Source organism: Dermacentor andersoni, chromosome 9 (genome assembly GCF_023375885.2).
Source record: "Dermacentor andersoni chromosome 9, qqDerAnde1_hic_scaffold, whole genome shotgun sequence".
In the NCBI taxonomy this organism is placed as follows: Eukaryota; Metazoa; Arthropoda; class Arachnida; order Ixodida; family Ixodidae; genus Dermacentor; species Dermacentor andersoni.
The window spans coordinates 28904011-28925169 of NC_092822.1; the positions used below are offsets into that span (position 1 = coordinate 28904011).

Consider the following 21159-nt stretch of genomic DNA (forward strand, 5'->3'; position numbering starts at 1 on the left):
CCTTTTCGTAGTGCCTTAGGTGCTTGCGTGTACCGTTGAGGAAGTCGACCTACAGTGTCGTACGTTTACTTCAGAATGCGGCTCGTTACGTATCGCAAGAAGTCTGATCCTGTTCGATCGTATGACTTACTGCATTACCGCGTGCGCAGCAGGCTTTCACCTTCACCTGTTACAGGAGCTTAGCATGTTCCTGAATTTCCGGCTCCTTAAAAGGACACCGAGGAGAAACAATAGATCATCTGAGGCCTATAGTTTATTCTTTCAAAAGTCAGTTTTTCTTAATTTCTTGTTAAGAATCTGATTGCGAGATGAAGGCCAAGCCTTCATTTTCCCAAAGCTGCGGAGGCTTCGAATCGATCCTTCGACCTCCTTGTCTGCACCAGAACGCCATATCCTTTGAGCCCATAGTAGCGGGTCACTTAAGCGATCCGTCTGAAGAGTCGTGCGTCAGTTGAAGATTGTATCTTCAAGTCTTTGTTCGGGTCATTAATGGTCCGGTCGTAGGTGTTGCTTAGGTTCTATGTATATTCTAGTAACCGTTCGCATAGTCTTATGTAAGGTGTTTATCTATTCTTTCATTAGTCCTGCCAACATTCTCAGCACGGATATCAGCACCCAGCGTCATTCTACCGCACTCGCATTCTCCGACAGTCACAGTTGAAGCCAAGTAAGCTGAGCAGTGCATGTATTCACAGCTATATTTTTTTACAGAGCATTCATTCATTCATTCATTCATTCATTCATTCATTCATTCATTCATTTGTGCACAATGGCCATGAACAGGTGGAGGCCTTGGTGATGGCATACTTCAAAATGTAGACACGTAATAGTACACAGACAGCACTGAACAAGCAAACTAACAAAAAAAAAAAACAAGAAAACTGTGTACAATTACGCTTGTTGTGTTGTCTTATTGTGTCATTGTTCAAGCCACAGTGATCATCATCATGATATAGACTTGCCAAAGATTAAAAAGAAATGAAAGGAACAAAACGTGCCTCGTATGTTCGATTCCAAAAAACTGATGCTCCAACCACAATCGGCTAAAATTTTTTTTCATTGTATATTAGGACAGCATATAGTAAGATAACATGAACACGTAAGCAAGCTGCTGAGTTGTGCCTACCAGCAAGACCGCAAAAGAAGAAGTGAAAAGAGGAAAGGTCATATACAACGTGCACAATCAGATTAACTGCTCAGCACTTTAGAAATTGTGATTATCATTAATACATGCTGTACTTACAAGGGCAAGCGCCTCAAGAAGAGTGACTACCATGTCAGGTGAACGTCACATCGATGATGCGCGTCCTCCAGGTGGAGGAACAGTTTACTAAAAACGTGTTGACGAAATGCGACTGCGAGATGAAGCGTTGCACCACGAGGTAGTTGTTGCCGCGAGGTAAGGCCGCACGATACGTATTCACTATATGTATATATATATATATATATATATATATATATATATATATATATATATATATATATATATATATATATATATATATAGTGAGCATGGGATAGGTATTAGGAATAATTATGGTTAATAAATGACCGATAGGATTAACTACAATGACATTATTTAGGTCTAAGTAAGGGTCCTTGAGACTAATGAATGGTAAGAAAGCCTAATGGTGAATAATTAACGAATGCATTAAACATATAAATAATTGCACATCATTTAAGGATAATTCATTAAGCGTAATCAATAATAATTGAAGTGGCCCTGAAACACTTTGTATCAAAGCGAATAAAGGCACTTGAAGTGAAAATAGGCTATTTCATAAATAGCTTGCCGCAAAAAGTACTTCAATGCATTTCGCAGAAGCGGAGTTATTGACATCAAACACGGCATCCGCTGTGCTCCCATTCCTTCTTCAATGCCTTGCACTGCGAAGGCTACGGTGCTACACCTTCTGAATGTCGCTGTGGTGTGCAGTTCAAATTTCATTTTGGATGTTAACGTAGATGCCACGACTGCCGCCTTTGGTGCCTACGACTCGCTAAACATGAGCCAAACGTGGTATAGTCCTCAGCGACCCGCAGTGAGCTTAGCCAGTGGACTCGTGGCGGCACCCCGTGGTGGCCACTGTATCTACGCCATGTAGCCGACCGCAGCGTGACGTCAGCTATCGGCCAATAGCAGCCGTCTAAGGCAATGACGAAGTAAAGCGTTCTATGACAAAATAAAGCGTTCAGGAGAGAGTGAGGACTGGGCCTTCTGTGGAAGGGAGAGCGTTTGAGAGAAAGGTGACTTCACAACCAGCTTGTGAGCTCCACGCGCCGCGTACAACAGGAAAACATCGCTGAGATGTTCACAGCAGCGTGCTACCTGCGGGCTACGGGAGTTCACCAAGCCCGAGGGGTGGTTCAAGGCTCCTTTAGGAAGACTTACTTTTAACCTTCCTGATTGACCAACTATAAATTGAATATGGCCAATCAGAATTAAGTATAACTAACATCACCTATGTCTAATCAAAATATTCACGATTAAGTTACTTCAGCCCAATAAATGTTAATAAGGGTGATGAAAATTGATTCATAATGCTTCCTTAAGCGCAGTTCAAGTTACAAGTGCACTACGATTGCAATTACAATTACGATTACATTAAGTTTGCCCAGTAAGATTAATTACAAATAATGACTTTCACCAATTAGGTCATTGCAGTCGGGCATTGCAATACTTGCATCGCATTGCGTCATCCTTGAATCACTGAGCCGCAGGGTGCGTAACATGGCGTCTCAGTCCATCGTTCGTTGCATGAGTGCAAGAGCAGCACCTGAAAATAATGCTTACCCATTATCTGAGAAGTTCCACTAGGGAGTTTCTGCAGTCACCTTTCTGGCTCTATTCTGTTTTCTGTAGGTACCCCTACGGAAAGCCAGTGCAGGGTTCGGTGACCTGTCGATTTAAAATCAGAGATCGAACCACCAGGGCAGAACGAGAACTTGGAACAGCATCAACAATGGAGGTAAGACCTTGTTACCATTTCCTCGTTATGAAACGACTTGTATTTCTCTGCTTGGTGCAATTAACATTTTAGTCGGTACTGCTGATAGCTATGGTAATGCCCACTTAGGTCACACCTACATGAACTAAAAAAATAATCGACTAAATAATTGCAGACTTTGTTATTGCACACTTCGCGCGCAGTCACTTTGTCCTCCCCCTGAATGCTGCTGCTGCCTGCTTTGGCTTCGCGCTTCACGCCGTAAAGGCAACAAAGGCAGCTTGGTGTTCGCGGTGTGACGAACGCCAGTACCGATGCTTCGCCCCCTTTCACGTGACGGCCGACTCAGGCATTGGTCCATGGCCTCCGAGATCGCCCCCACGCGTGATGGTGATGTCGGAGGCCATGGTTGGCCTCCGACATCACTTGAATATTATGAGTAACACCTGGGACAGCTGGTGTCGTGGCGCTCGGGCGCGTATACTCATGCGGCTGTTTCTTTATTTCGCACGTTTTCTTCTTAACGCAGAAAAAAATAATTACGCAAGGCAGCACATTGACAGCAACTGATCGAATCAATTTTAAAACACAATTACTACTTTTCTATCAAAATTTGCATCATAAATTTAGTAGTTAAGAAGTTCAGTTATCTTGTCTAATTAAATATAGTTCAATTATGGAACAAAATCGTGGTGGTGCGATGCGTCACTGCTAACAAAATACCACTAGTTGCATCCTTGATGTTCTATACTTTATTTTTAAGAGTTTGGCTAACGTTAGCTGGGATACCCTGTATACCTGGTGCTCCTAGGAAGACGTTAAGCCATATTTAAAGATAGCCATGTTCAAAGGAAGGAACGGTTCCTTTGGAGAGATGCCGTGACAGGTGGCGACCATCATGTGACACGTGATACGTAGTAATAAGTCACTAATTAACTTTTAAACATTTTTTATCAGTGGGGTCATCGTAAATGAAAATAGAAGTGAGCTCTCTGTACAAGCCGTATAAGCTTTTAGATCTGGAAAAATGTGATTACCCGCGGATCTGTGGATCGACGAATTTTGGCTATGAGAGCGCCCGAACCGAAACTGGGAGGCTGCAGCGAGCGCAAAAACCACGCCCCTCGATACGACGTTCTGCTTACGTCACGCAGTCGACGTGCTGTGGCTCTGCGCTCCTCGCCATCGCAGCGCGCAAGCTGCCCGCTGCTGGGGAACGCTGCTGGGTTACTCGACGTACTTCTGTCGTGTTCAGAAAAGAAAGTCACAGTTTCGCCCAAAAGGCGCAGCATCGATTACGATAGCAAATTAATAGACAGCTATGCGAAGTTAGGATAGTATATTTATCGGCTGCATAAACTTTTAAACATTCGCTTACTAACTAAATTAACAAGCGCGGTGTCAGGCGCACACAAGTCGACATGAACACATTTCACTCAATGCCCGCAGAAACTCGCCGCCAAAACGCTGGAGTTAAGAAGTGCATCAATTCAGTGCGCGAATTGACCTTCGTGCTGCGTCTCACTTCACCGCTAACTAAGCGTCTAAAGCACAGCGCATATGAAACTACCAGCAGTCGGTACACATCGTACACATGGCAGGTCGGGTTGGAGATGATGCCTGCGCGACCGCACACTTTGTCCACATCACAGATCGCTTTCAAGATATCGAGATTCCCACATCGCAGATCGCTTTCTAGGCGCCGTACGCAGCAGCCGCCAGCAGAGTAGAAGGCCGCACCACCTCACCCCCCCCCCCCCCCCCCCCCCCGGCCTTGCCATCCACCCGGTGCCTCGTGCGCGATGGAAGACGGCGCGCTTCCTCCCCGCTTTCATCTTATGCCCATGCGAGATTGAGCCACGATCATTGGCTGACACTCGCTAGTTTTAACTCGCACATACATACTTTCGTCGCGCTGGACCAACAATGGCAGCCGGAGTGCACTGGAAAGAAAAAAATATACAAAAGCGCGGTGCCTGCTTCCACGTGACACAGATTGGCCAATGGGGGAGTGGAGGAGACTGGGGTGACAGTAGCCGTGGAGGAGGAGACATTGGGGAGAGCGGGGTGGCGGAAAAACCTAAGAATGGCGCTACTTTAGGAAAATTGAGGGGTTTTATAGGAATTTAGGTGCCGTTTCACTGCTACAGGCGCCGACTTTTTCGTTCAGTGCGCCATTTGACGCTTTCGCATCGAAGCGCCCGTGTGCCGTGCATTGAGTGCACATTCAAGAACCCCACGCGGCCAAAAAATTAATCCGGAGCCCACCACTACGCCGTCCCCCATTACCCACCGTGCAGTTTTGCAGCGTCAAATCCTACAGTTCAATATACCGTGTGTCCCAGCTAACGTTAACCAAGCTGTTCTACGAAAAGAAAAATCATGATGCAAGATACGATCTTGCAACCTACGGTGTTCGATTATCATACTCCTCATGACTAAATACCGCAGCTCCTAATATCGTACCTTGTAACGTCTTCTTTCTTTATCAACATCTTTTCGTTCTTTGAACAGCTTGCCTAACGTTAGCTGGGACACCCTATAAATATATTTCTCTCTTGCTCGTGCTCATCGTTGTCTGCTCTTTAAATAAAGTTGATTCCTCCTCCATCCTGTGTTACAACGCAGCTTGTGCAAGGCGAGGTGACCTTCGCAGTGCCGAACTACCAACTGTGGGGCTGGAGCCCATATCCCTTATTTCACGGTTCCAGGCTCGTAGTGGAAGCCGAAGTGCTTGACAAGGCGACTAGCGAGCTCGTGACAGCCGTGGATGACTCGGCCGTGTACGCGACGTCGCCTTACCGCATCAGCTTTCACCACACTGACCTGCACTTCAAGCCTGGCGGTCCAAAAACTGTCATGGTAAGGTAATCCGCGCGTATATACCAGCATTGATTTTTTTTAGAGGGAAGCTGTATAACACTACTAATCCACGCGTATATACCAGCATTGATTTTTTTTTAGAGGGAAGCTGTATACCTCTACCTCCGAATGCATTTTTCGCGTCCTTGGACAAAAGCTCAGCCAATCATAGCGAGAGGTGCGCTCTGCATGCGCCGCTGGGTTCCTTGCAGCAGCACCAGATGGCGCTCGCCTCCGTGCCTCTGCCTTCGCGGAACCGGAGGAAATAAGCGCAAGTAGACAAGACATTTTTTTTTGCTTCAACATACACATGCCTCAACTAGTTGCGAATATTTGCTCCGGTCGTTCGGATGCGTGGAAGCGAGCGCCATCTGGTGGCTCTGCAAGGAACCCAGCGGCGCATGCAAAGCGCGCTTCTCGCTGTGATTGGTTGAGTTTTTGTCCATGGACGCGACAAATGCATTCGGGGATAAAGGTGCGCAGCTTGGCTGTAAAATCCGGTGACCAATCAGCACATCCTAATAGAATACTAAGGGGTTTACCCTGTGAGACCCGTACGTAATGTACACCTTCTAGGAGCCCTCGAAGTTAAAGTGGACGGAGGCATCAACTGGTGAGCAGTTGAGATATGCAATAGACATTTTGAGTATTGGTAAAGAAAGTGCAGGGTAGAGACCGATACGACATGATCCGTTACAAGCATAGGTAGTGATACAAGGCAGCTAGGAAAGTTTTGACAAAGAAAAAAGGTTAGGGATGTATGCAAAAGTGTTAGAACGAAAAGCAAGTATAGCATACCTGAGTAACTCAAGCAGGCTAGGTCTATATTTGTCACCGTCCCATTTCAATAGGGTTACCAATAAATCATCATCACTGCAGCAGCGGCGGTGCCGGCCGTGGGAGGTCAATAATAGCAAAGAACGCGGAAGCCTAGGAACCCGCCTAGGAACTGATTTCAGTTGTGTTCTGATAGCGTTATGGAAAGGCCATGCATAGTTAAGACTACAGACGACCTGTGCGAATACGATGAGCGACAAAAGGAACAGCAGCATCAGTATGCACAATGGCATCGTGCTCAGGCTCGGCAGGACTCAATTGGAGGCTACGTCACATTGGTCTATCTGATCAGGTCACAGCACAGCTTCACTGGCCTATTACCTTAACAGCGTGGATGGGAGCCCATTCTTTTGTTGCGATAACAATTGTATGGGCACTCCAGGCGCATTTCTGCTGCCGGCATCGGCGTCGTTGTCGGTTCCGTATAAAATCCAAGGATGATAAAATCGTCGCTCGCCATATGCAGTATGTGCGAGTGAAAGCGTGCGAGCGCAAGCCGGCGATCAGGGCTCAATATTGCGCACGCAGTGGAGGAAAGCGGTGAAGAAGTGCGCCGACTTCCGTCGCGTGAAAGGCTCTGGGGGGTAGGGCAGGGAAGGGGGCGCGCATTCTACTCCGGGCGGCTGTGTCGTGAAAGCAATCTGCGACAGATGGCTTTCAATGCCTCCATACGGCACACATTTCAGTGAATTGAGTGATTTCACTTGGACTAAGCGATGCTTGCACGGGGCAATAAGGGCTCAAAGCAGCTTCAGCGGTGCCCACAAGAAGGGAGAATTAGTCGCAGAGTAAGTAAAATTAACGGTACGGCTGTAATTCGCACCGAGCCGAAAATTAACCACATTACGCTATATCCCTGTAAGGAGTGTACCGCCGTAGTTCAAGCTGCATTGAGGCAAAGCCACCGTACGGTATCTTTAGATGTGTGCTTTTCTTGCGATATCAATTACATGGACACCCCAAGCGAATTTCTGCCGTTGCTGTGAGGTTCTGTATAAAGTCGAAGGGGGATAATATCATTGCCGCGAGCCGTATGCTGTGCTGTATGTGGGACATAAAGCGCACGAGAGCGAACCGGGAAAGGTAGGAAGCGGGGGGGGGGGGGGGGGGGGGGGCTTTCTACTTTGGGGTTGCCCGGGCCGCTGTTTCTTGAAAGCCATCTGCGACATGGATATAGCCCGTCGTGCGCTGGCTTAGTTTGTGTTGCTTGAGAGGCAGCACGAAAGTCAATTTGCTCGCTGCTGCTAGCACACTTTCTTACTCCAGCGTTTTGATGGCGAGGTTTCACGGTCATCGAGTGAGATATGTTCATGCTTGCTTGTGCGTGCATGATGCCTTGCTTGTTAATTTAGTTGGTATGCCTATGTTTACAAGTTTATATGGGCGATAAAACTACCATCCTTATTTTGTATAGCTTTTTGCTAATTTGCTATCGATCGCAATTGCTGCTTCGCCTGTCGGGCGAGCTTCGCCTTTAGGGCGAAACCGCGACTTTTTTTCTAAAACAAACACCACATCATGTTGCGTTAGTCGCGCTGATGATGGTTAAAGTCCCACCGGATGGCGCCTTTAGCAAGCTGTTTAAATGGTATCAAAATTTGACTTTATCGGTGGTTATACAAATGAATACTATACATTTCAGTCAGTCAAGTCAGTCAAAACAATCCAGTCCAGTCCAATCTAGTCTAGTCTAGTCTATTCAGGACGGAGGGAGAAGAAAAAAAAAGATATTCGGCTTAGGTATTCTCGTGATTAGCATTATTCCATGCGGGTTCAATGTGCATATTTCACGAGAGTTTGTGGGTCAGATGTTTTTGAGGGGTCTATACAAACTCATAGGGTTGATAATAAATTTCGCATTTTAGACGACCAATTTCTTAGTAGAAACACAAGAAAAACAAAGGCACAATTATGTCACTCTTTGCTCATCGTCTAAGCGTTCATCGTCCCCGAAACCTGACGTATGATGCACTAACCGGTCCAGGTTCCTACTTCATTGAAGTCATTGTAAAGTGTCAAATGTAAAGGCTAAGCTTACACTCGTATCATTCAGATGCTTTACACTCGTAATCTTGCATTTCGTAGCGTGTATATTCACTAGCCATTTACGACACCAGCCGTACATTGTCATGCGAACATTCATAAAAAAAATTCCGGAGACCCTTTCTTCAGTAAATTATCACTGTTATCAATTATCACAGGCGCAAGAAGCACCACACCCATCCTAGTTTCTATAATGTTGTCGCCGATTCTATGGTGAACGTGTCTTGTCAAAATAGGTAGTGCGCTACACGAATACTTTTGTACATTCTTGTATGTAGGCAAGCACGAATGATTACTTTGAAATCTTCTCAGATATACGTATGTGTATGCAGCAGATGGATTTGACGAATCAGTTTTTTTATTAGATGACCAATGACTTTGCTGTCTGCGGTCATTGTTATGAGTGTCGTTTTTTTTGTCTGGGCACAATTTCACCGCCTATGGCATTGTGTGTCTGAGCACGTGGTTTTGTGTATGAGTCAACGCCGCCGCGGCTGCATTCGATGGCTTACGTAACAATATAATGTTCATGTCTGCCTTGCTGTGGGAATTTGTTTAGGAAACCAAGAAATTAAGAATTAACTGTGTCATTTCCACATACTGTTCTACATCAACGAAAATTAGGACTCGTTCACCTTTTGTTTCTTGTGATGTGGAGTGCATTTGGGCACTAACAATGAGATGTCAGTTACTTGAGCAAAAGCCTTATTGTTATAGTAATTATGTAGTAATTGGCTTACTAAACTATCCACAACTGAAACCTCACTCCGGAGCAACAATAACACTACTCCAGGCTATGCTGTGAATTTTACCTTGCGCAAACCAAAATTTCGTGATATGAACCTTAGCATAAATGATAAGTTGGGTATCACAGGGTCAACCCGGAGTCCTTCACTACGCCGTCCCTCGCAATTCACTGCGCAGCTTTTGAAGGTTAAATCGCATGACATGAAAAATAATATGTCGCAGTTATGCCTGAAAGGCGATGTATGGATTGCAATAGCAAATTATTAGCTCTACTAAAACAGTATGGTTGCTTTATCGGCTGTGTAAACTTGTAGACGCTCGCTCACTACCGAAAATAAAAAAAGCATGAGGTAAAAATTAATATTGATCACCACGCATATCTGAGTTATGGGTGATGCATAAATGTAGCTTAAAACTTCGTTCCTTTGGCTATGGATGGCTTTTTGACTTTAAACAGAGATGATTTCCGACAAAATATGTCGTTATACACGTAGTAATTCTGAATGATAATGTCAGTGGTCTCAAATCATCTTCATTGGCTTTGAAAATCACCATTTATGCAGGAGCGCAAATGGTAATAAATCACGTCATAACAAGGCCTGAAGCTTCAAGCACGAAGAATCGACAAATACATGTACTACTGATTATTGTCGCAACAGGTGAACAGTGGCAGTTCTCTCTAGGCGTTTGTGTGAGAAGCTCTGCGGTTATGGTAGGGTGGAATGGTGCGTCAAGACGCTTTATCGTCGTTGCCTCTCGGTTTCTCGCAGGCGGATATCAAGCACGCCAATGGCCGGCCAGCTGCGCTGGTTCCTTGCGCCATCATAGCCGAGAACGACGAGGGATTGAACATACCCGTTGATCGCGATGTGGCCGTCACGGACACCCGAGGACGTATTGCATTCAGTGTGCTCACAGAGCGTACACACAACCACATTGTGGTACAGGTAAGAAATATTCTGCACCGTGGCCTATGTACAACATCAAAAAACAAAAACAAATGCAGTTGTATTACAATCCGAGAAACTCGTACATCAAAGACAGCAGCTGTGTAAGGCGGTTCCCGCAACCTTTGGATGTCCTCCTATTCTGCTACTGCCAGAAACCAACCCAAAACATTCCAAATGATCCATTACATCCGGTGCAAATCATTTCGCTATATCTCAACCTTTCGCACGACCACCAATGACCCAGCGCACACCGGTGGCCAAAAAACAAAGAAAAATTGCCAGCCACTATGCGTGCCGATTATCGCGTTTCATTCGCTCAGCGTTGTACTTTGTTTACTTCTACGCTCTTAATTACATCAGACGACGGAGTGTACGTGATGCATGTTTCCGCATTCTGTGCCGACTTTAGCGGTGCCGGCATCTGGCGCGCGTTCCAACGGCCTCCTATATATGAGGTCGTGGACAACCTAACAATCATAGACGAGCTCCACCCACACAAACGCAATGCACCTTGCCTTCACCTCTGAAAGAGTGCCGAGTCAGCTGGGCCATTGCCTCCTTTACTAGATGCCTGCCACACGAGCGGAAAACCAGCTGCCCAGCTGACCTTTCCCCCCTTTTCCAGTCTCAAATAGTGGAGAGCTTTAGATCAGCGGACGCAAGCGGCTTGCGTACGCATGAACTGAGGGTCACAGTGTTTCGCATGCCCAGACGCCTACGTCTGGTTCGGCACATGTGCAGTACCGTTGCTCCTCGTTCTTGCGTACGCAAGCCTCTTGCATCTCCTAACCAAAACTCTTCATTCAAAACACTTCGCGTGGCTTCCGAAATCGCCATCACGCGTGCACGCTGATCTCGAACGACATTAACCTCGATCATAGGTCAGCATACGTTTGCAGGCATCACGGGCGACAGCTATTTCTAGAGCCAGAAGACCAAGCTTTAAAAGGCGCATATAAACGATCGTGCCGATCATGTCTCCACTTGCAGGAGCGCAATCTCGACAACAAACCACAAGGTCTCCGATGCATCAGAAAAGGCCTCCAACCGCTGTTCACTCGCTTTTTTAATAATGGGAAGCTTTATTTCCATCAACGTGATGGGGGAAGTAGAGGAAAAAGAAAAGCTGAACAGACAGTTTGACTAGTTCCCTCCCCGCCCAAAGAAAAATGCACATATACATTCCATGAAGGCAGACAGTTAAGCGAGCAACAAGAAGTGAAAACATATTTTATTGAAGAGTTTTCAAACTAGACAAGAACCTATGCCTACCAATGTAATGGGAAATTCCTGGCAAGAGGCAAAAAATGCTTCGCCAGGGTATTACCTACTTGAATAATGATAAGGACATTTTGATTTTTTGCACACTAACCGAGCAATAGATAACATATATAATTTGCACTATAGCTATGGATGTGTTATCATAATGGCGGAGTTTATTAGGCTTTTGCGGCAATGGAATCCATCAGTCAATCATGATCAACTAAATATAAAGTGTATCAGTCATTAGCACACCCTTGCTCTAGATTTACGCTGCCATGCTGTCGCAGGTGCGAACTTTGCTGCCAACCGAAACCCATCTGCAAGCCATAGGACATATTCACATAAGGGCCTTCAGATCTGAAATCAACGCGCTCATATTCCTGGAATCTGTGGACCCAGGTAGACCTGCAAAGGTACGTCATATAGGACAATGCTTCACGCCTGCGCCGTAACTTTGATATCTGCATTCTTGCATACCAGAAAATGCGAAGATCCTATAAGCCGCTGGTTAAAGGCGATTGGATTGATTGAATGCGAAATCTGTGATTGTTTCACTACCCACGTCGCACGGAGTTGCTTGCTTCAATTTGCTTTTACATTAATTGTTTTTTTCCTTGCTGTGTTACGCCTTCTCGCTAGTCTTCCTAATTAAAAAAAGGGGGCATTATTCTGCTGGGCAACTATTCCACCTATCTTTTAGTGAAATTTGTTGCTTCAAGGGCAGAGGTCAGGGCATGTTGGCCATTTATCGCTGAGGAGACGGGGAGAAAAAAAAACGAAAGAAATAGGACGCATATGGTACTAGGTTTGTGTTCTTCATGGGGGCCGTTCTCTCTTTGTTCCCCGTTTCTTGAGCAGTGCTTGTTTTGTTACTTAGAAAGAAAGTGTGCTCCTACAGGCCTTTAAAAGCAGAATTATAATTTGGAAATCCTGGAGTGTTTTACTCGGATACACTGAAAAGCTCCGTCAAAGGAAACAAAAATGAAACAGGAACAAAGTGCGATGATTCCCTGCGGTCATTTGAAGCATTTACTGCGATAGGAAGTAAGCGCGAAATTCATATTTCGCAGCTCCCTCCTGTATTTATTGTACCAATGTTGTTTGTATAATAATAATAATAATAATAATAATAATAATAATAATATTATTATTATAACAATGAATATGATAAAATTATAATTATCATACCGAGCTGAATACATTTCTATATAGCTTCAATTTTGTCTCTTCCGCTTTTCAGAGCAAGTGCATATTAAGCTACCTTACTTTCAACTTCTCGCCTCTGGGTGGCTAGTGGCATTTCAAGAAATATGCTGAATTTAGAGGGGCAGTATGCATTGATAGTTTACAGAACAGCAGTCGAAGAGAGCTTCACAAGCAGTTGCCCAAAACGTCGTGCTCACTCCTGCTCTGTCAACCTTGTTTTACAGTGGAGCTGTTAGACGCTCGCCGAGTTTCTCTTGAGGTGCGCAGCGTCACCGAGCTGGGGGAGAGAAAGCTGAGAGACAGTGAAAACAGTATAAAAATAGCATAACGACACGGCGAGGGCAGGTGGAGCCTAGCAGGGGTGTAGGAACTGCGAGCATGTGAGCGAGGAACGCAGCCCAGATGTGTGCCCTCTCCTGTGGCGCGTCAGGCGGCGGGGTCAGGCGAGGGACGAGGGGCATTCTTCTTCGGCAGCAGCTGGGGTGCCTCGATGTCCTCCTCGCCCGCTGCTCTGTACAGTGGAGACAACTGCGGCGTCTGCTACAGCATTGGCCACGCGAATCACGGACGCCATTGTAGACGCCTTGGCGGACGCCGTAGGGACGCATTGCCGGCATTCGTGTGTCTTGTGTGCGGTTTGGCACTACTCTACTGGCCTTCCTCCAGTTCCACTGGTCTCTGGTGCTTGCAATAGCAGAGCCAAGCATAATTTTTTTTTTCTGCTCACGTCGTCGGCTTCGTCACTTTGCAGCTTCCGAGATCAGCTAACACGTTGTGTGCGCCCTGCCTTATGGTGGAGGCCGTGTTTGAGACAGTAATCTCAGAGGCTGTTTCAGTATTTCGGTCACTGTAGAATCACGGGTGGTACATGGACTTCGATACACAATGCAAAACGCAAAGACGGATCCTTCACAGTAACAAAACTAATTTCGAAACCTATGCTTTGGCTCATCGGTAGCGCAGGTAGCAACTGCAGGCGCTGGAAGTATGTAATGGGCGCCATGTTTTCGCCACTATACCTCTCTTATTTTTGAGTGGCAGAATACTGAAACTTCTTGGACTGTTTTATATATTACAACTTCCCTTTGTGCTAAGCTCATTACTTTTCTTTGGAGCTGTACATTTTTTCTCGTTTTCAACAAATTTTGTTTATGACATTAAATTTGAGCGCATATGTAAATTACGTTCTTTTCCAGTATACCTATCACTAAGAATAGCCTTGTGTGTGGTAAGCAACGGTCAGCACGCACCTAGTTAGTCTTTTTGATAGTCATAGATAACAAACATAATTAAAAACCATAACTTACATGGGAAGTAAGACTATGTACATTCATGAAAGAAATTTGCGCTTAAAAGGGAGCTTTGTGGATTTGAATACACGCTGTCCTGCTAAAGTACAAGGAAAGAGTGTAGTCAAATCGATATTGGGGCGATCATTCGTGTTCTGGCTTTTCTGAAAAGCCAAGTGGTAGCGCTGTCTGTCGCTAACGAGGGAGTTTTCTCTATCCTTTATGCCTCGCACCATCTTGTGAGACGTGGCATTGACTTCACCTACTTTTTGAGCTTCTTTGCATTTCCTGAAGTTGAGTTTGGGCTCTCATCTTCGAACTCGCTCTCTGCGTACAAAGTCTCCCCTTGCTTGATTTGGGTGATCCTCGGTGGCGACATGTTACCTACCGGTGCATTGCATACAGTACACGCTTTCCTACTGGTCTTTTACGGCATTATGCCTGTAGCAATTTTAACCGCTTTTGTCCTGTTAAGGTGACTATACATGATTCTGCCCATATGAATCGCGAATCCATCTTACCAGTTCTTTTTGCTGCTTGCAGGTTGGAGGCGACATTTTAATGCGCGTCGGGATCTACCCACCAACATCTTCACCTGCCTATTACCTTGTGAGTCCTGCTTGAAAAACAAAAAAAAGTTGATAAGAGTCGAACGCTGGTAAAACGAACCGACTCATTCGCTAATAATAGTCCGTCATATCAAGTAATTTGACGGGCTCAAACTTGCCTATAACGAAATTCAACTAACTTTTTTAAGGCAGTCGTGATTTTTTTATTTATTTACAAATACTGCAATCCCGTTATGGGATTTTTGCAGGATGGGGATACATCATTATGACATGATTAGCAGGGCAAACAAAAGAAAAATTACACGGACTAGTAAAAAGACAATACAGATATCATAAAATAAAAGATACGCTTCGAGTACAACTGAATCAATGCATCTACTCCAAGTGCAAATGTAACAGAGCGAAAATAAGAAAATTACACAATATGGGACATAAACAAATTCAGGGATGGCTGCAACACCACATCGTTGGACAGCTGATTCCATTCAGTTACGACCCTAGGAAAAAATGAGTATATAAAGCAGTTTTTGCAAAAAATGAAGGGGGTAATCGTTAGTGCATGCCGTTGCCTTGTAGTATAACCTGTTGAAAAGGAAATAATCTCAGAAATATCTGTGCTGTAGTATCCTTTAATGAGCTGAAACAAAAATTTTAATCTGAGAACACGATTCCTTTGGGTTAGAGTTGGCAGATTGGCTCTGCTTAGCAATGCTGTCATCAACGTGCGCCCAAAGCTGTTATATATATATAACGAACGGCCCGCTTTTGAATACCTTCTACTTTATTAATATCTTTTTTAGTGAAAGGATACCATATTATGGATCCGTAATCTAAAAGTGGCAGCACAATTCCGTTAAATGCAAGAAGGCGAACTTCTGGTGTTGTCAGTCTCAAGGCCCTCCTGAGAAATAAAAGCCTTTGATTGGCGGAATTGCGTACAGTGTTGATATGTTTGTTCCATCTAAGATCTTTAGAAATCCAAATACCAAGATATTTTATGTGCTCAACCTCAGATAGCAAGACATTACACGCCGAGTACTGGAAGTGCAGATTTCCAAGTTTGTGCGAAATTTTCATAAATACCGTTTTGTCAAAATTGATAGCCATTTGCCAGTCACTACACCATTTTACAACTTTTTCAAAGGCTTCATTTAGTCGTAGTTGGTCACTGACGCTATCTATTTCTGAATACATTACACAATCATCCGCATATAATCTAATTTTACGGGAATGTCATGAACGATATCATTAATGAAAACTAGAAACAATAGTGGTCCGAGCACCGAACCCTGTGGAACACCAGACTCAACGGGAAGCCTCTGAGAGGCATGGTTTTTGAATGAAACATATTGATATCGCTTTGAAAGATATGCAGAAAGCCAAGTAGCAATTTTGGCATTACCCAGAGTAACATCAAGTTTGTGGAGTAGCTTTTTGTGGGAAACCTTGTCAAAGGCTTTCGCAAAGTCCATGAAGATTGCATCGACCTGCTTACCTGAATTTCTTGCCTTAGCGAAATCGTGTACCGTAGTTACTAATTGTGTGCATGTAGAGAAACCCTTTCTGAAGCCATGCTGATGGCATGATAATATTTTATTCTTTGAAAGGAACTCAGTAAGATGTTTATGTATTATATGCTTCAGAAGTTTGCATGATGTTGAAATCAAAGAAATAGGACGATAGTTCAAGACGTGCTGCTTATTACCATTGTTGAAGATAGGTTTCACTGCTGCCGTTCTCCAGTTGATTGGAATCTCGCCTTCATGTAGTGATTTAGAAAAGAGCACACTCAGATATTTAGAGACCCATAGCGCATAAAGCTTTAAGAATTCATTTGGCAAACCATCAGGACCAGGGGATTTCTTAATGTGAAGGTTAAGGAGCATGTTAAGTATTCCATTCTCATTAATAGTAACGTCAGACATAGGGGGGGTATGAAGCATGAAAGTATGGCAGTGAACCATTGTCTTGTGTAAACACAGATCTAAAATGTGATCTGTGATAGACGGATATGTTCTCCTCATATGTATGTAAGATGCAAGCAAGGAACCCATTTCTTGAAAAGGAAATTACGCGCAGTAGGCAGTAGCTTCGCATGTACCTTGAACTGTTTCTCACTGTTAATACAGAGGCCTTCTCGATGCGCAAAATTATGAAGACCTGCCTTTTCACTTCCCTTGATAACATCACAGCATACCGGTTCGGCACATTCACTACCAAAAATACTTCCACCGCAGAAAATGGACCCCACTTAATTGTTTTTTTGCAGCATGCGAATGGCCTTCTCGTGCTGGCAGCGAAGACCCATGTTTGACATAGCCAATGTCTATTTCGTTGTGAGGGAGTTCTTTTACATTTGTATCGGTCAGTATGCTTAATGTGTTCGACAGAGAGAATAATTTTCAATATCCAGGTTCCCTATATTTTGCTTGAATACTATACAGTCAATTTTCATTACAACAAAGTCGTCGTGAGAGAATCCTTACGACCGTTATAAGGGGTATTTTGTTAAACATGGATATGCTCTAAAAGAGTCACAGCAGTCCGAGACGTGTATTCAAGCAGCATGGAAGCACGTAAAACTAAACTGGAACTGGAACCCCTCCCCCGCCCAACAGTGGGGTAGTGGGGACATGTGAGGGGGAGCAATTCTGCTGACACCGGTAAGCAGCTGTTTTATCCGTCCGCTGTCGTCACGCGATATAGTTACACTGCCGCCACTCACAGCATTATTTGCCTCCGCAAGCTAATAGAGGGTAACACAAATGGCCACCGCGTATGCTGCACAGTTCAGTTTCCGCTTCGCACTTTGTACTAAGCGGAGTCCGGTGCCATGGGACTTCGAATTATCCGGTACACAATGTGCGATTTCAAGAACTGTGGTTGGAACCTTAAAAATCTTTGAATAAAGGGTAATTTCGGATAAAGGAATTCCTTTATAACGAAGGTTTACTGTATATGACCAAGAAGAATGTTTATAAGGAAGGGAAACGAAACCGACAGTATGAGGCACCTCATTTTGTGTGGATGTGTGTACTTTACATTCATGCGGTCTTTTCCTTGCTGTACTGTTTTACTCCGAGCTCCTATCTTTAGCCAGATTGTGTGTGTAAACTGTAGCCCAAACCACTAGACTGTTAAAAGCTTAGTATTCCCAGCAGTTTACGTTTCGCATGTTTCCATTGCCCACGTTTGTTTTGCAGCATACGTAGGGCATTTTGGCTAAATACAGCGGTGTCAATTATATATATAGTGTACTCATCATCATCCGCACCATAATGCCTCTCCCAGCGATTTCCTCTGTCTTGCGCCTCAACTGACTATCCTATGCCTGTGAAATTCCTGATTTGTTTACACCATCTGATTACCGGCCGCCCTCGATCACTTGGCATTGATTTTGTTACCTTCACAAGCACGTAGTGTGGACACGTATTTGCGCACTGTTTGTCTGTATTACAACAATGCATGTCCTGCTCAACTCGAGTTCTCCATCTGGAATAGTGACTGGCTTCAGTGACGCAAAGGGATGGAAATGTCAGCGGGAATAGTTTGCTTGAGGCACTCGGGTCACGTGCGCGCACCAAAAGCCACCGCTTCACGCAGCACAGTTTTCCAGCTAATACTTTCTTTTTTTTCCGCAGTTGGCATGCGGGTCTTTCGACATGTGCCGTAGAACCAATTATTTATAGTGGTTATTTCTACACAGTGTGTCTGCCTCTTGTGACTCCAAGGTCCATAGCAATTCAGCGTAGTAAAATCGTGTGAAGTTGTTCTTAACGCTTTAATGCACAAACACAGTTTCAAACCAAGAAAATTAGACGAATTCACTCACATTTGCTCCTAGCCTTGAAGAGTCATTTGAAAAAAAAAAAGAAAAGATGAAAAGGAAGAAAATATGAAGTGGTAATTTAGTTAGATTAATAATAATAATAATAATAATAATAATATAAAATTTGTAAGTAATTCATCAGTTTTCTGAACGGTCCTCAGCAGAAAATTCACTCCGGCATAACAGAAACGCTAGTACACGTTATGCGTAATCTTTCCCGTGCCTAAATCACAGTTTTGAGATATCAAACTCACCGTAGCTTAAGTAATACAGTAGGAGTGACAGGGTAAAAGAAATTGTGTAGAATTCTCATTGGCCACTCTACGTGTATTCAAGCGTCGAGTTTCCTGCAGCAGCAAAATGGCTCCATGGTGTAAGCATTATGTTTTGTTTCTATTTGTTTCATGAGAGGGTCTTATAATACAATAATTAATGGAGCTTTATGGCGCAAAGGCTACAACGGTCAAAGAGCACCAATGAGGTGCATCTTGCGGCACACGTATCTTTTGAATTTGTCTCAGCTGAACACATCTTACGGAACTGTGACGATTGCCGCACGATCCTGTCTCCGGCGTGCTCCTTTTCCACCCTCACCACTGATGTCACGAAAGGCAACATTCTCCGAAGGACTTTCTCCGGGCTAGCTGGGTCAGTTTCAGTTTCGACCTCTTTAAAATTGATCCTGTGGTTATATAGAAGTCGAAGTACCTTGGGCATGACGTTAGGTGCAGAGAAGTACATTACAACTTTCCTGACGTGAAATAAGAAAGAAGATTCATAGTGTCCCTTAGAAAGGTGCGGGCAAAGCTGGGGGCAGCTGATTTTTAGATCAACGAGGTTAATGACATGCCGTCTGCTTTGCTTTTCTTTTGCAGGTCACACACAACGGCCAGGTGAAACGTACGGGCGTGCTACGGCAAGCTGACCAGCCTCCTTCGTTATATCGTTTTGCGCGCTTCGCAGTGACTTCGGACATGTCCCCGTCTGTGCGCGTGCTCGCATACATGTTCCACGAGGGACACCTGCTCGCCGACTCGATCGTCATCGAGGTTGAGAAAGCCTGTTCGCACCCGGCAGCCGTGAGCACACTCTGTCGCTTCCTCTTCGATTTGCGGGCCCTATAGCGTGTAAATGTTACCGTCGAATCACTAGGCGTTACGGGTCTCCTTTTCAGTTAACGAGGTGGCCCTGAAACGTATTATCGCGACAGCGTTAAGGCCCCCCTCCCCCCTTTGTGTCACAAAATGTCCGGCTTCAGCGCGCGGCAACGTACGTTGTCCGCGTGAGAAAAAGTCATCCCCAACCATGCAGACCCTCCGAGTGGCTCAGAGGCATTATTGAACTAACTGGATTCTTGAAAGTAAAATGTGTCGAAAAATGAGTAAAATTACGACTTGCACACGACTTCCAGATATGGTAGTGTCGGACTGTAATGTCAATATACAGAAAAACGTAATTCTGTTACATCGAAACAAACACAAACCCCTTTTCCAGCTGCCGTTTTAGTCTTTTATGAGGAGCGGCACATCCTAGAAAGCTCGCCTTCGCGCCTAGCATTCGCCGCCACCGTTTTCGGGAAAGCATTGCAGTTACATATGAACTGCAGTTGCTACTAAGCATGAAAAGCAGTCGGTGATCTTTGAATGCTATCGCGTCCCACTCTTAATGGCGAAGCTTAAGCGTTCTCCAAAGTTTTTTTTTTCCGGACGTGCTTAATTGCTAGGGAATGTAATCACCATGGTGGCCGCTGTCTCGCCCATAGAGCGCCTGCAATATTTTTCGCCATCTCCCAAGCCCCCTCTGCTTTCTCGTGCTTATTGTTAGGCACTGATAAAATGCGATGGCTGTTCGTAATATTTCTGAACACGTGCAGATTATGCAGTAACTCCTTGGGTGTCAAAACAACAGCAACAAAAAGTACTTTCGATTATACTGATAAGGCGGTGGCCCCAATAAATGACCCAGTGTTCAGGTTCCGTGGCCTCCGATAGGATAGGATAGGGATAACTTTAATAAAGTGCCGGCAAACGAGGGTTTAACGCGTCGTGACGCTGGCCAAGCGTTGACCCGGGGTTATATCCTACTCTGCACTAGCCCAGTTGGGCCCGTTTGTAGTGGGTCATGAGGCTTGTGCTTTTCGAGCGCACCCTGGGCCTGCTGGATGGCCCATAGTTGTGAGTCCTTGTCTGCAGACTGCAGTGCACCTTGAAGTTCGGGCGGGTAAGTCCTGGAGGTAGCTGCCGTTGAGAACCTGGCACATTCCCACATGATGTGCCATTGGTCAGCCGGACCCGCTGCACAAGTACCGCACAGCCCACTTGGATAGAGCTCTGGGTGAAGCACGGGCAGCATTATGTGGCGGTATACGATGAACACACCTCGGAGGCCATGTTGAAACCAAAAGCTCAGTCGCAGTGACGGGCGGAGCGCGAGGCTGACATTTTGGCACAGCGGCATAGCTTCCAGCGCTGTGTGAAGGGCAAAACGGAAAGGTAGGGCCATGGCGGCGGGGCAGGGGTAGCGGAGTGGCATAGGGGAATTTCGTGAAAAAATTTCTAAAAAGAAATTTTTTTCACGAAGATCTTGAAAACATTATGCGCGTTAACCCACAAAAAT

At 45.0% G+C, this 21159-nt stretch overlaps 1 protein-coding gene across 2 annotated transcripts in view; it reads left to right on the forward strand.

The window, feature by feature from the left end:
* Positions 1–21159, forward strand: part of LOC126527514 (complement C3-like) — a 154048-nt gene that overhangs the window by 40692 nt on the left and 92197 nt on the right. For both annotated transcript variants that reach the window (XM_055068701.2, XM_055068702.2), the window contains 7 exons: positions 583–667; positions 2864–2969; positions 5577–5810; positions 10208–10384; positions 11938–12063; positions 14689–14754; positions 19419–19622. In XM_055068701.2, the coding sequence (XP_054924676.1) occupies positions 583–667; positions 2864–2969; positions 5577–5810; positions 10208–10384; positions 11938–12063; positions 14689–14754; positions 19419–19622 (998 nt within the window). The remainder of the gene's footprint in view (positions 1–582; positions 668–2863; positions 2970–5576; positions 5811–10207; positions 10385–11937; positions 12064–14688; positions 14755–19418; positions 19623–21159) is intronic.